The sequence below is a fragment of the Xenopus laevis genome, chromosome 1S, assembly GCF_017654675.1.
Source record: "Xenopus laevis strain J_2021 chromosome 1S, Xenopus_laevis_v10.1, whole genome shotgun sequence".
Classification (NCBI taxonomy): Eukaryota; Metazoa; Chordata; class Amphibia; order Anura; family Pipidae; genus Xenopus; species Xenopus laevis.
In genome coordinates this window covers 180740837-180754874 of record NC_054372.1, presented here as the reverse complement: position 1 = coordinate 180754874, position 14038 = coordinate 180740837, and the positions used below count along the sequence as shown (strand labels likewise).

Below are 14038 nucleotides of genomic sequence, written 5' to 3'. Positions count from 1 at the left end.
CAAATGCTTTGGGGGAATAGGCTCAACCCAGTAAAAAGGGGGATCACCTTCCTGCGGAAGAAAAGGGGAGGGTTGGACATGCCTTGTCCAGTGGGTTTCTTCTGCACCATTTTTCTGAAGTTTAACTTTGGAGGGGTGGTGCAGGGGAAAGAGTCTTTGTGGGAAGTCAGTGTAAGAGACTGGGCATTGCCTTTTATTAGAGATTGGCTACTCGGCGGTAGAGTGAAAGAGGTAAGGATAAGAGGAGGCCTTGTTCCCACCTATCTGCGGCAGTCAGTAAAAATCTTAAAAAAATGGGATATTTGTTCAGAAGATTTAAGATCCTTAGATAGGAAATCTCTATATTGGAAAACAATAGACCTTTACTTTTCCTCTGAAATCAGCATCAGAGATTGTCCCAAGGAAATGTTAGAGGAAAGTATAAAGTATCTGATAGATAGAAGAATGCCAAAAAAGTTTTGGGACACATCATGGCTTTCCCTACAAGGCAAGATGTTTGTAAGAGGAAACATGAAACACCTTAATGTTACAGACAGAGAATGTCCTTGGGGGTGCAAAGTAGAAGAAACCCAACAACATTTTTTAGTAGATTGTGCAGTCTCTTGTTCTCTAAGGGAAAATGTTGCAAAGCATCTAAAACTGAATCTAGTAAAAAATCTAGACTACTCAGAATTGTCTTATGGAATAGTAAAGAAACAGAGAGTTGGAAGGAGAAATAAAGCCACTTTGTACATTATTATTGCAGTACTGCGTTATCATTTGTGGCAAATGAGATGCAGACTGACTATTGGGCAGATACAAGTATCAGTGAAAACAGTTACAGAAGCAATTTGCAGAGACATTGTTTTCATAAAAACTAAAGAATCAGAATTTTCAGATGCTCAAAAGAAAATGTGGGAAAATCTATAAATTACTCTGTCTTTATATTTTGTTTTGATTAATCATGTAATTGATTGAAACGTATTCTTTTTGTACCTTTGTTTGAAAATTTCTGATTCATGTTTATTGTATTATGAATATTTTAAATAAAATACCCTAACACAAGATAACAGCTGCCTGGTAGATCTAAGAACAGCACTCAATAGTAAAAACCCATGTCCCACTGAGACACATTCAGTTACATTGAGAAGGAAAAATAGCAGCCTGCCAGAAAGCATTTCTCTCCTAAAGTGCAGGCACAAGTCACATGACCAGGGGCAGCTGGGAAATTGACAAAATGTCTAGCCCCATGTCAGATTTCAAAATTGAATATAAAAAAATCTGTTTGCTCTTTTGAGAAACGGATTTCAGTGCAGAATTCTGTTGGAGCAGCACTATTAACTGATGCGTTTTGAAAAAAAAAAAAAAAATTCCCATGACAGTATCCCTTTAACACTCCAATTGAACCATGTTAAACAAATACGAGTATTTAAGGATCCATTACCTCCAAGTTCTTTTACATTCATGATGGCACTCTGGAAAGGAATTGCTTTTATGCTGAAACCTAAAGCAAAGAGAAAAGGTAACATTACAAGATGTTCTTAGGGTCTCCTCTTATATTCCTGCATAAACAATATGTCAAGAAATGTGTGGCATCTTTAAGGGATACAGCAATTACTGAGAGGCCGTCTCCTTCCCTTTCACTGAATGAATAGGGATCATCACACAATGTTTTACCAGCACAGCAGCAAACCTGTACCATGTTAGCACATGATCCGCCACACACCATTCATCCAGAATGTTTACTTAGTGGAGTGAAGAACAGCAGAGCCAGAATGAAAGTATCTCTTCCAGTAGTAAATGTATATAACACATGTGATTAGCAATACTTTAAATAAAAAAAAAAGAACCTCTAAAGGTCCCCATAGACGCAAAGATTTCTCTTGCCGAACGACCGATTTTAGTGGAGTCCGACCAATCCTTCGAAATTATCGTGCGGTTAGTGGGATTTGCACATCTTACGAATTTTCGGCCGACATCTGTCAGGAAATTTAAAAAATCTTTGTCGGTCCCAGTGTAATCTATCTATGTTTGCAGTGCCAAGCAGGCAGCTCCCCTTTGTTTTACTGGCAAATTGGTCTTTTTAGTTGATGGACAATTCGTACGATCATTCCGAGATAATCGTGGTCTCACGATAACGATCGGATCTTTTAAAAATCTCAACATCTATGGCCAGCTTTAGGCAGTGATCCCCAACCAGTGGCTTTGGAGCAACATGTTGCCCACCAACCCCTTGGATTTTGCTAGAGGTGGCCTCAAAGTAGGTGCTTATTTTTGAATTCCTGGCTTGAAGGCAAGCTTTAGTTGCACAAAAACAATGTTTAGTGCCAAACAGAGCCACCCGTAGACTTCGAGTCCCCATAAGTGCCACTAACAGCCAATTAGAAAATATATATTGCACCCCAGGAGCTTTTTTTTGCATGCTTCTGTTGCTCTCAAACCTTATTTTTTTACATTTGAATGAAGTTCACGGGAAAAAAGGTTGGGTCCCCCTGGCTTGAAGGCAAACTTTAGTTGCACAAAAACAATGTTTAGTGCCAAACAGAGCCACTTGTAGGCTTCCAGTCCCCTTAGGTTCTACCAACAGCCAATCAGAACCCATATATGGCACTCTCCGGAGCATTTTTGCATGCTTGTGTTGCTTTCAAACCCTTTTTTTTTTTTACATTTGAATGAAGCTCACCGGAAAAAGTGATGGGGCCCCATAGCATGAAGGCAAGCTTTAGTTGCAGAAAAACAATGTTTAGTGCCAAACAGAGCCACCTGTAGGCTTCCAGTCCCCATAGGTGCCACCAACAGCCAATCAGAACCCATAAATGGCACCCCCTGGAGCTTTTTTACATGCTTGTGTTGTCCTCAATTATTTTATTTTTACATTTGAATGAAGCTCACAGGAAAAAAGGTTGGGGCCCCGCTTTAAGGCCTATGTCATAATAGATATTTCATGAGTTTGTGGTAGCCAAAACATACTGAACTGCTGCCACTTGCCTCCCATATCAATTATGGCTCATGGTCTCTAAAATAAAAAAACCTATACTGTTGTCTCTTGTAGATTAGTATTCCCACAAACTAAATGTTGCAAAATAATTGCTTATGCAATTAGTCCAAGACAAAAGGTTGGCATTTATGGGTCGATTAAATGTGCCATTTTGGTCCTTCTGGACTAAATTGGCAGCTTATTGGCCCATGTATGGGGGGACTTCCGATGGGCTTGCCCAGCCAATATCTATCAGATATTGTTCGAGAAGATTTAAAAATCCTGTGGGGGTCAGGACCACATTGGCTCATTTATGACAGCCTGCATTTGTTGTCGTTGTGATCCAAACGTTTGGGCCTTGGGCTGGCCCGATATTGTCCACCTTATGGTAATCATATTGGGGAAAGATCTGTTTGTTTTGCAACTTTGCCAAACAAGCATATATTTTAGTGTATTGCCATCTTAACAGGGTTAATATCTAGTATAGGTCAATCTAAAAATTCTACTTCCTGGTACCCCTCAACCAGGAGCGAACCAATCTGAGGCTGAATTCAACTGTAAGTTCATTCTCCAATCTTTTTTTTGTCATTCGCTTTAAGTTTCTTTCTGTACAATGCTGCATGACTTGCTGCCCCTATATAAAAAATGATGATGATGATGAGCATAGCTGCCGAAGGTCCATCTGCTGATAAGCAAGCACAGGAGCACTCAGCCTGTAGTTGCAACTTCACCTCTGACATTAATAGTTTGCTCAACTGGCTACAAGTGAGTTAACAACAAAGTATTTGGCATCTGTATGACAAAGCAGCACCCACATACCTTCCAGATTCCTCTAGTACAGACCCACAACTAAAAAGAAGGTAGTTTAAGCTCTATAGTAAAGGGGGCTCTATCATAAGTGGCATAGGGCTGCTGGCCATGGAAAGTGGAAAAGTAGCCCTATGGCAAAAGAGTCAAGTTTCTTTAATGTGTGAATTTTAGAAAAGTATCAGCATTCAGTACAGGTATAAGATCTGTTATCCAGAAACCCATTATTCAGAAAGTTCCGAATTGTGGGACGGTCATCTTCCATCTTAATCAAATAATTAAAAAAAATCTTTAAAAATGATTTCCCTTTTCTCTGTAATAATAAAACAGTACCTTGTACACTACTTTATCCCAACTGAGACATAATTAATCCTTATTGAAGCCAAAACAATCCTATTGGGTTTATATAGGGGTTATTTATCAAAATCTGATTAAATAAAAAAAATCCGTCCAAACTAGAAACCACGATTTTCCCTTATTTATCAATAAAAAAAAAAACTTGAAAAAAATCGGATCTGGAAAAACTGCAACTTTTGATTGATGCACAAAAAAAAAAACAGAATTTTTCACGCTTGACGCCTGAAAACCATGAAAAATTTGAGTTTTCATGGAAAAACCAGAGTCAAACCCCGAAAACTGCCATTTTTAGATGGAGTATTTTTGGAACAAAATGCCCTTAATAAATAACCCTCTTAATGTTTAATTTATATTTTAGAAGAGACAAAGAATAAAGATCCAAATTACAGAAAAAAAGAAAATCCCAGGTTCTGAGTAGTGGTGGGTGAATTTGGGGTGTTTCGCCATACAATTCGCGAATTTCCCGTGAAATGGTGAAAAAAATCGTGAAACTGGGCCGGCGTCTTGTTTTTGACGCCGGCGTCTTGTTTTTGACGCCGGCGTCTGCGCCTGGCGAATAAATTCGCCTATCACTAGTCCTGAGCATCCTAGGAAACAGGTCCCATACCTGCACTGTTAAAACCTTAGCAACCCCCTTGAGTGAATGCAGTCTTTGTGGCTGTCAGGATTATAAAGAAAGGATTTAAGCTCAATTGCTCAACATGTGCCCCACTCAAAGCTGACATGCAGCATTTAAGGGAGATTATAGAACATTCAGCATCTGAGACATGATCACAGAAAGATGAATTAGACGGACGACCCACAGCCAGCCAGATCAATTTTGTTAACACAGATAATTTTGTTAAGTCTGAACATCCCATCATGTTTAGTTGCATCGGAAATCAGATAATCAGATTTACACAATGAAGAGCAGGGGAAAACGAGACCTGTCAGGATCCATTTGAAGCACATACAGAAGGCAGGCAGTGTATACAAAACTATATGTGGAACCCATTACCGTTGGACTCATCGAGGAACGTGCAGCATTTACTCTCATTAAACTACATTTACTTCTATTAATCTCCTCTATGTTAGTGTAAGTTGCTTTATTTGTGCTACAACGGAAAACAGATCAAACATGTCAGGTTTATCCTATTTGAAATCTCATTACTCTTTTTTTCTAATGTTGTTTATGGAGTTCTCTCTCGCAGTCTGGAAAAATACAAAAACAAGTGACTATACAAGTGTATATATATTTTTGACAACCTCTGAATGAAAGTTCTAATCTTCCCCCAGAAAAAGCCCCCTGCCCCATTAATATTACCTAAAGCACAGAAAGCACAGGCAGCAGAGGGAGGAAGGAACGCTAAGGGGGTTATTTATCAAAGGTCGACATTTAAAGGTCGAAGTTAAAAAAACGTTGAATTCAAAAAGACCAATCGAATGGTGGTCGAAGTTTTTTGGGGTTGAAGTGGGCCTACTTTTAGGTGGTGAATGGTCAGTACTTCAAAAAAATTCGACCTTCGAATTTCGAAGTTTGTTTTTCAACTTCGAATCGAAGTTGGACTATTCGATGGTCGAAGTATCCAAAAATTACTTCGAAATCCGAAGTTTTTAACTTCGAACCTTCACTTCGACCTTTGATAAATCTGCCCCTTAAGCTGGCCATACACGGGCAGATAAAGCTGCTGATATCGGTCGTTTGGACCAATTTGACAGCTTATCTGCCCGTGTATGGGGGCTTCTGACGGGTCTTCACGATATCGATCGGGAAGTTTTGATTTTTACCCGACCGACCCGTCGGAGCCCCTTGGTGTATCGTAATCTGATCGTTAGAACATACGGCCGAACGTTCGGATTACCCCCGATATAGCCATGCCGTTAGTGGCATATCGGGGGAAAATCCACTCGTTTGTCGATGTTGCCAAACAAGCGAATCTTTGAGTCTATGGCCAGCTTTAGAGTAATGTGAATTTTAATACATTCTAATAAATTTGATTTTATTCAGAATTCGAATGAAAAAATTTGAATGTCTAAAATTTGATCGAATATCCCCGACCTGAAAACTATAATCAAATTTGAATCCCGTTTTCCTACCCCCCAAAAAAAAATAATTAAACTTTTTGACGTGCAACATTTTTTTTGTAAAGTCTATCGGGCATCATTTTCAAAGCAAAACTTTGCTCATCACTACTATTAACATCTTCAAATAGTTCAAGGGACCTCTGCCATTGTCTTCTATGTGAACTCGGCAGATTTTAGGTGGAGAATAATCTAATTTGAACTGTTTCCAGGGTCTAGGTTGATAAATCTCACAGTCAAATTCAAATTGGAGTTGGTGGTTTTAAATACGAATTTGTGAGTTTTGACTTGGACCGGACCCCCATGTCCACGCTATGACTATGAGAACCTCATTTTCTCCTTGATGTTTGCAGTGACCCCTAAACTGAAGTTCTGCCCAGAACACACTGAGCATGTGCGGCATCACTGACACTCCTAACAAAATCCAAGATAATCACCCCACTGTGCGCAGTTTTAACAGCCTGAACTGTTATAGAGATTCTGAAACGTTAGGCTGGTGCAGTAAGTTCAGTGTATAAAATGCAGCATTTCAACCTATATTTGTTTTTAGGGTTTAGTTCTCCTTTAATGAACTTGATGGATTTGTTCCTATGGTGAAGGCTATGGTGATACGTTTATTCATAGAGAGTCTCTCCACCATAGCAACACTTCACCGTTCAGAGAGAAGAAATCGGACGATCCATGCTCCAATTTTAAGTGATTTGCAAATGTTTTAATCAAAGCAGGTAAATAGACAAAAAAAAAAAAAAAAAAAAGAGTGCTGTATAGGCAGTGCCCAGGTTACATACAAGATAAGGTCTGTAGGTTTGTTCTCTAATTGAATTTGTATGTAAGTTGGAACAGGTACCTTGTACTTGATCCAAACTAACATATGATTTAAGGGTACCTGTTGGGCAAAAATATTATCCCCAACCAAAGGTACAGGCTGATGGAGCCCACACTCCAGCTGGGGCTAACAGGTTTTTTTTGTGTTTTTTGCCCCCCACCAGCGCTAGGATACTCACACTGGAAGGGAGCTCCCGGAGTCCTGCACAGAACCAATTTGTTAAACCTGAACCCGACCCGCTCCTGCAAACCACACCCGCAACCCTCATACTAACCCTCTCGGACAAGTACCTTATCCACAACCCAATCCGATGACCATCAAGAAACAGGTCAGATCAGAAAAAAAGGAGTAAAACAGGAAGCGCTGTCATTGTAAACCGGAAAGTGACATCATTGGAAGTAGGCGTGATCATAAAAAAAGGAGTAAAACTCACTATTGAGAAGACCCACGACCCGCAAACCCGGAGAACCGCGGACCCGCGTCTATACCCACTCCCGAAACTTCTACCGGCAAGCCGCAGGGTACTGCAGGTTTTTGCGGGTACCCGACCCGCTGCAGGACTCTAGCTCCCGGTGCAAGCGGCCAAATCAGTCAAAGCGCATGTGGAAATTCGCTTCTGACGTCACACGCATAATGAGCAAGTCATAGCACTCGCTCTTTATGGGCACGTGTGTGCTCCAACATGGCCGCTCGTACTGGGAGCTCCCTCCCGGTGTGGGTGGCCTAGCACTGGTAGGGGGCAATTTTTGAAAAACAAAATACTGTTACCCCCAACTGGAGTGTGGGCTCTATTAGCCCAATCTTTGGTTGGGGATAATAATTTAGCCCAACATGTGCCCTTTAATCCCTATTGGAAGCAAAACCAGCCTTTTGGGTTTATTTAATATTTACATGGTTTTCTAGTAGATTGGAGATCCAAATTATGGAAAGATCCGTTAACAGGAAAACCTCAGGTCCTCAGCATTTTGGATAACAGGTCCCATAAGTGTACATGGTGTGCTTCTTCATTGCAGCCTACTGAAAATACCTCCATCCTTAAAAAAGAAGTGAGTAATTGTACTTTTAAGTGACAATTGTATCTTGGAAATGAAATAGCATAACCTGTATAAATAACCTGGAATTGCTACAAACCACATGTTTGGGCAAATAGATGAAAAGAATAGTGATACTTATGAATTCATAAACATGTATTAAGATATAACCATTCTATCAGCACAGGTCTATTTTATTACGGTTATTACCTGTGGTAGGCACAATGTTTTCATGGCTCTCGTTGCACAGTTGTGTTAGTAGGCTTGTCTTGCCAGAGCCCGTCAGTCCTATACAAATAATATCGTATTCGGGCCGCGGTGGCGGAGGACCCTTACAACAGAGTGCTCGAAAACACTGCAAAAAACAAAACAAAAACATGACAAGACATTAAGGGTGAAATACTTTAAGAAGGAGAACTCGCTGAGGCAGAAACCAGCAAATGCATTTTATCTGAAAATTGAAAGCAGGGAGATTCCCAGAATTTATTGTGTGTCAATCAACAACAGGGGAACACAGGAAAAAGACAGGGGAAGTCACGTTAATTTCAATTAGGGATGCTCCGAATCCACTTTTTGGGATTCGGCCGAATACCCGAATCCTGGATTCGGTGCATCCCTAATTTCAATGTAAATATTAATTTTGCAACAATATTTTTGTTAATATTTCCATGCAAAGACGAGTGGTTGGCCATTATACAACTTGTTATCCATATCATTTGTCATTTTAGACTTGTGTCCTTCGATAGTCCCCAAGCTATAGATCTGGTTCTGTTTCCCTTGAACCTTGTGAATAACAGCAGGAAAGCTGCATGTGCACTAGTGACGTGTGGGCCGACCCGACACTCATGCGTTTGGTCTGACTGCAACACACCTGCCCCGCCCCTTTCATGACATCCGAGATGGGTGAGTCAGGCACAGGACATTAAATAGAGCTTCCGGTGAGGTGCAGGTTGGGAGCAGGTACAGTGTGGGTGGATTTTTTTTTTTTTTGACCCGCTCATTACTAAAGTGCACTTGTATCAGAAAAGTCACATAACTTAAAGTGATATTAATGACTCAAACCTTATGGCAGCAGTGAGATCCTGACATAAACATAGGGATGCCACCTTTCCGTGGCCCACAATCCATGGAGGGATGGTGACGTCACAGGGGCAGAACAATGATGCACTGGGGCAGGGGATGATGTTGCGGGTGGGGCAAGAGCGGTAACGGGCGGGACTATGACATGATCGCCATGTAAATCAAGGGGGCTCCTGCTCCTGTATTGACCTGGGCAGCCCTTCTGAAATCCGGGCTGTCCAGGTCAAAACCAGACAGGTGGCAACCCTACATAAATAAGTCCTATCTTAGCTCATCACAGACCCGGCAGATGGGTTTCTAGATTTGTAACATCATTAAAACTAGGGAGCCCTTACTAAAGGCTGAACCTCCAACCTGGTTTAACTGAAAAAGTTCAATAACCTGCTTTACTGAATAACCGAGAGCCTAACAGAAGTAAAGCTAAAGCTGGTCATCCGAATGAAGATTTTAGCTCCTGTTTCAACCCCTACAGACCAAGTCAAGAGCTTATCTGCCCATGCATGGGCCCTCCCCAGTGTAGAGATGGGTCAGAGGTGAATGAGCCCAAGGCAGGACCCCTCTTATAACACCTGTAAAATTGGCCAGATATCTAGTAGTTGTCAATGTGGTCCTCTCCTAAAGCCTCATAATGATCATAACCATATCACCCAGCATAAGGTGGCCATGTCAGGGAGATATCAACAAGTTGATCTTCAGGAGTATGGCCACTTTAACTTGTGCACAACTCTGAGCAGCAACACTGACACCCTGAAGAACAGAAAGAAAACAACGTAAAAAATAAAAAAAATAAATAGAAAATCTAGGCCTTGTGCTTTCTTCAACAGCAAGTGCATCCATATGTAATATTAATGATTCAAAGCAACCCACCCTCTTGCATTTCATTCTGATTATGAAACCAATCCTGATGTCCAGATTGTGCTCATTACACGTTTGTAACAGAGCCTTGATTAGGTATGAACATTAAATTAGCATCATAACCATCCAGGGTTTTTTTTGTTTTGTTTTTTTAAACATGGGCGGAAACTGAAATACCCTGAAGACACCCACACAGACACAGGGAGAACATACAATCTCCTGGCAGATAGTGTTCAGGCCAAGTTAAATGAAGGACCTGAGCTTTGCAAGACATTAGTGCATTAGTGTTGAATGTTTTCAAATCCTCTAGGCAGGGATTCTTAGATTAGGAATTAAACTATGGGAACCGTTATCCGGAAACCCATTACCCAGAAAGCACAGAATAATGGCAAAAGGCCTTCTCCTATAGAGTCCATTTTAACCAAATCATTTCTTTAAATGATTTAAAGATGGGTTTTTTGTTTTTTTGCTGTTCCAGGTATTGGATCCGTTATCTGGAAACCCATTATCCAGAAAGTTCATCAATGAATGATATATTGTGGCTTTAAAGGAGAAGTAAAGCCTAACTAAAGAAGAAGCTTAAAAACCAGCCCAAGGCAACCACAGTCATTTAGCAGAAAAGATATGTGTCTCCAAAGATGCCCCAGTAGCTCCCCATCTTCTTTTCTGCTGATTCACTGCACATGCTCTGTGCTGCTGTCACTTACTGAGCTTAGGGACCCACTCACAATATACAGTACACATAGAATAGAAATGTCACAATATAAGGCTGATTAGTGATTAATACAGATAATTACTACATGACAGCACAGAAACCAGTGCAATTAGCATCAGAATTTAATAATCAGCCCTGTAGCATCAGCTTATTACACACCAACCTCATTTTCTGCTGGATAATTAGTGACGAGCCCTAAGCTTAGCTTCTCAACAGCTGCTCAGAGCCCACTGAGCATGTGAGTGTCACAGACACTTTCCAAGATGGTGACCCCCTGTGACAAGTTTGAAGTCCTGGATCATTGCTGCTATTGACAAGCTGAAACTTTAGGCTGGTGCAATACGTTCAGTATACAAAATGGCATTTTTAGCCATATTCCTGTTTAGAGTTTAGTTCTCCTTTAAGGAGGAAATTGAAAATTGTATGCAATTGAAAAGAGGAAAATTCCAGGTATGCATACCTGTGGGTGCAACTCTTGTGAACCAAATTGTAGGCATGACTGCCACGTTAAATCTGCTGCTAAACGAGTCACTTCTCACACTTGTTGCTACTTACTTGAGATATGCGTGGCAGACAAGCCTGAAAATGAGAACATGATCAAGGTTGTTGGGGTCAGACTTGGAAAAACATTGAGACTGGTGTCTGTCAAAAGGTGATTCCCACTGCAGACAACAGTTTAAATTACCCAGTTTTGCATGGAAATGCAAATTTACGAGAACGCCACAAACCTGCTTGTGCTCTGTGCAAACAGGGATCCCATTCATGCGTTCTCCTTAGGATCCTTACAGGGCGAGCTCGTTGGCAAGAATATGAAATAAAAGATTATATTGAGGGGGGCGGGGTGTATAAAGAAAAAAAAACAATATTCTGGGCCAAATAGAAAGCTCTTCCAGGAGGCGAGTTATTTGGTGCAAGAGAATAAATCTCAATGTCAATGACAGGAAGGGTTTGGGTGAAACATTCCCATAAACCTGACAAACGCTAATTTGATGGGTGGCTGTATCTGTCTGCTGCAAAGCCAGTCTAGACAGTCTATTGAGAAATCCCAAAACACAAGTGTTCCCTGTAACACCATCTGGAAATGGCAATAAGAGTCTACCCAGCGCCATTCACAAATGGGATCAAAGCACATGCAAATGAAATCATGAAGTCCCAACACGGGGGGGGGTATTCAATCCACCAAAGCCGAGCCATTCTCTGAAGACTTTAATGAAGGAACCTGCACTTGGCAAAAGGGAAGAATGAAAGAGCAACAGAAAGGACTTGGAATACCTGCTTGAACCTTTCCATGAATGGGAGATCTCTCTCAACTGGGTCGGTAGGTGAGGGGGGTTTAACTCTTACTCTACCAGCAACAACCCTAAAGAGAAAGAGAGAGACAAGTGCGGCCCTCACAGACTGAACACAGACAGAGGTGTGACTGTTTCATTGCCCTGCCATTCTTTATTCTCCCAGTATGAAGTATAATTCCCATGCTCGCTCTTGCATTAAACCTCCCTCCTACATCACATCAAAGCACTTAGGGCCCCCTATTGAACCCTTCTATGTATAGCAAACAGAGATCTGACTGTGCAGAAAGAAGCAGCGATTTGCCCATTCACCCCTCCCGGGGGGTTACACAGCTTCCCATCGCAGACACTTCAGACTTTCCTTTGTAAGAGGCACATAAACAGAACCACACAAATAAAAAAGAAAAGCCTTCGGCAAACATTTGCACTGAAATATTCTTAGATGGAAAAACAGCAACTTTATTTCTCTATTACAAAATAGCAAAAAGAACAAATTTAAAATGGACTTTTATAAGAGAAATGCTGGGAATAGAAGAACAAATACAGATACAAGAAGATGCCACATATTCTCACAAATAATGGAACAGGATGATTGTTTTTTTTTTTTTGTAATTGTGTGTACTTAACTTATTTGCTTTTATACACAAGTGGGAGCTGCACCGAATCCTCTTTTTTGGATTCAGCCGAACCCCCGAATCCTTCATGAAAGATTCGGCCGGATACCGAACCGAATCCGAACCCTAATTTGCATATGCAAATTAGGGGTGGGAAGGGGAAAACATTTTTTACTTCCTTGTTTTCTGTGATATATGGCTAATGGAATAAAAGCAGAAAATAAGTCTTAAATAGAACGTGTTTTGGGCCATTTTCTGCCAATCAGACGAGGAGATATGTGCAAATAAAGTGGGGCTTTGGATAACGTTAAGGGGCGCAGCTCAGGTTAATAACACGATTTGAAGGTGAGCACCTATGGCATTTGACAGGCTCTTTTGATCTTTTGTCACACGGGAGAAATGGAGGGCACTGACAGATATAGCGATTTTCCAGTTGCTCATCTGAAACCAAGAGGAATGCCAAGGATTTTGTTATTTGTACTAAAGGCTACTCCAGACACAACTAACGTGCAACTTGACAAAAAGGCTTATCTTTGTAACGCAAAACAAGTGAGCGGCTCCTTTCCCACAGAGACACTGCCAGCAGATAAGTAAATAAGAGGCAGCAGAAAGAGTCGGCCTATTGAGACACCTGGTGTCAGCCCAGTTATGCCACCCATATTATCATAAGGACTGCCCCCACCCCCACAGTAAAGTCTACTGTGCACAAACAGAAAAACAATCTGAGCAGCAGCGACATAAAAAATTGTTGTTGAGTATCAAACAGTTCAAAGAAAATTCCATCTGGGGGTCATCTTCCCAAACAGCATGCAATCTGCATAGCAATTGGCCACCAGACAACATAAATCTAGTTACGATTGCAAATTATAACAGTATCTTCTAAAAGGCAACTTTAGTCGGCCACCTGATTTCATTCCTATCCTGTGCCCCCTGACCTGAGTTCCCTGGGCCTCAAGGCCTGATAAACACGAGATGAGCAAAGTTAAAAGAAGGGGGGAAACTGTGTCTGTCATTTCTTTCACATTGTATCCCACAAAAATTCCACAAAAAGCACCAGTGACACACTTGTGGCACGCATTCACCAATACACATCTGCTACAGGTTCAGTCAAGAGAAGTCAGTCCCTGGATCAACTTGTACTATGAGCTATCTCCCATAACCCTGTATTCCCTCACTTGCTAAATACCATCCAACCCCTTCTTAAAGCTATCTAATGTATCAGCCTGTACCACTGATTCATGGAGAGAATTCCACATCTTCACAGCTCTCTCTGTAAAAAACCCCTTCCGAATATTTAGCCAGAACCTCTTTTCTTCTAATCGGAATGGGTAACCTTGTGTCAGCTGGAAAGACCTACTGGTAAATAAAGCATTAGAGAGATTATTATATGATCCCCTTATATATTTATACATAGTCATCATATCACCCCTTAAGCGCCTCTTCTCCA

General features: G+C 41.1%; 1 protein-coding gene across 2 annotated transcripts in view; it reads right to left on the bottom strand.

Moving 5' to 3' along the window:
* The window catches only part of arl15.S (ADP ribosylation factor like GTPase 15 S homeolog), a 204654-nt gene that overhangs the window by 157355 nt on the left and 33261 nt on the right, over positions 1-14038 (bottom strand). For both annotated transcript variants that reach the window (XM_041580573.1, XM_018244491.2), the window contains 2 exons: positions 8249-8393; positions 1424-1483 (listed from right to left, as the gene is read on the bottom strand). In XM_041580573.1, coding sequence (XP_041436507.1) covers positions 1424-1483; positions 8249-8393 — 205 coding nt within the window. The remainder of the gene's footprint in view (positions 1-1423; positions 1484-8248; positions 8394-14038) is intronic.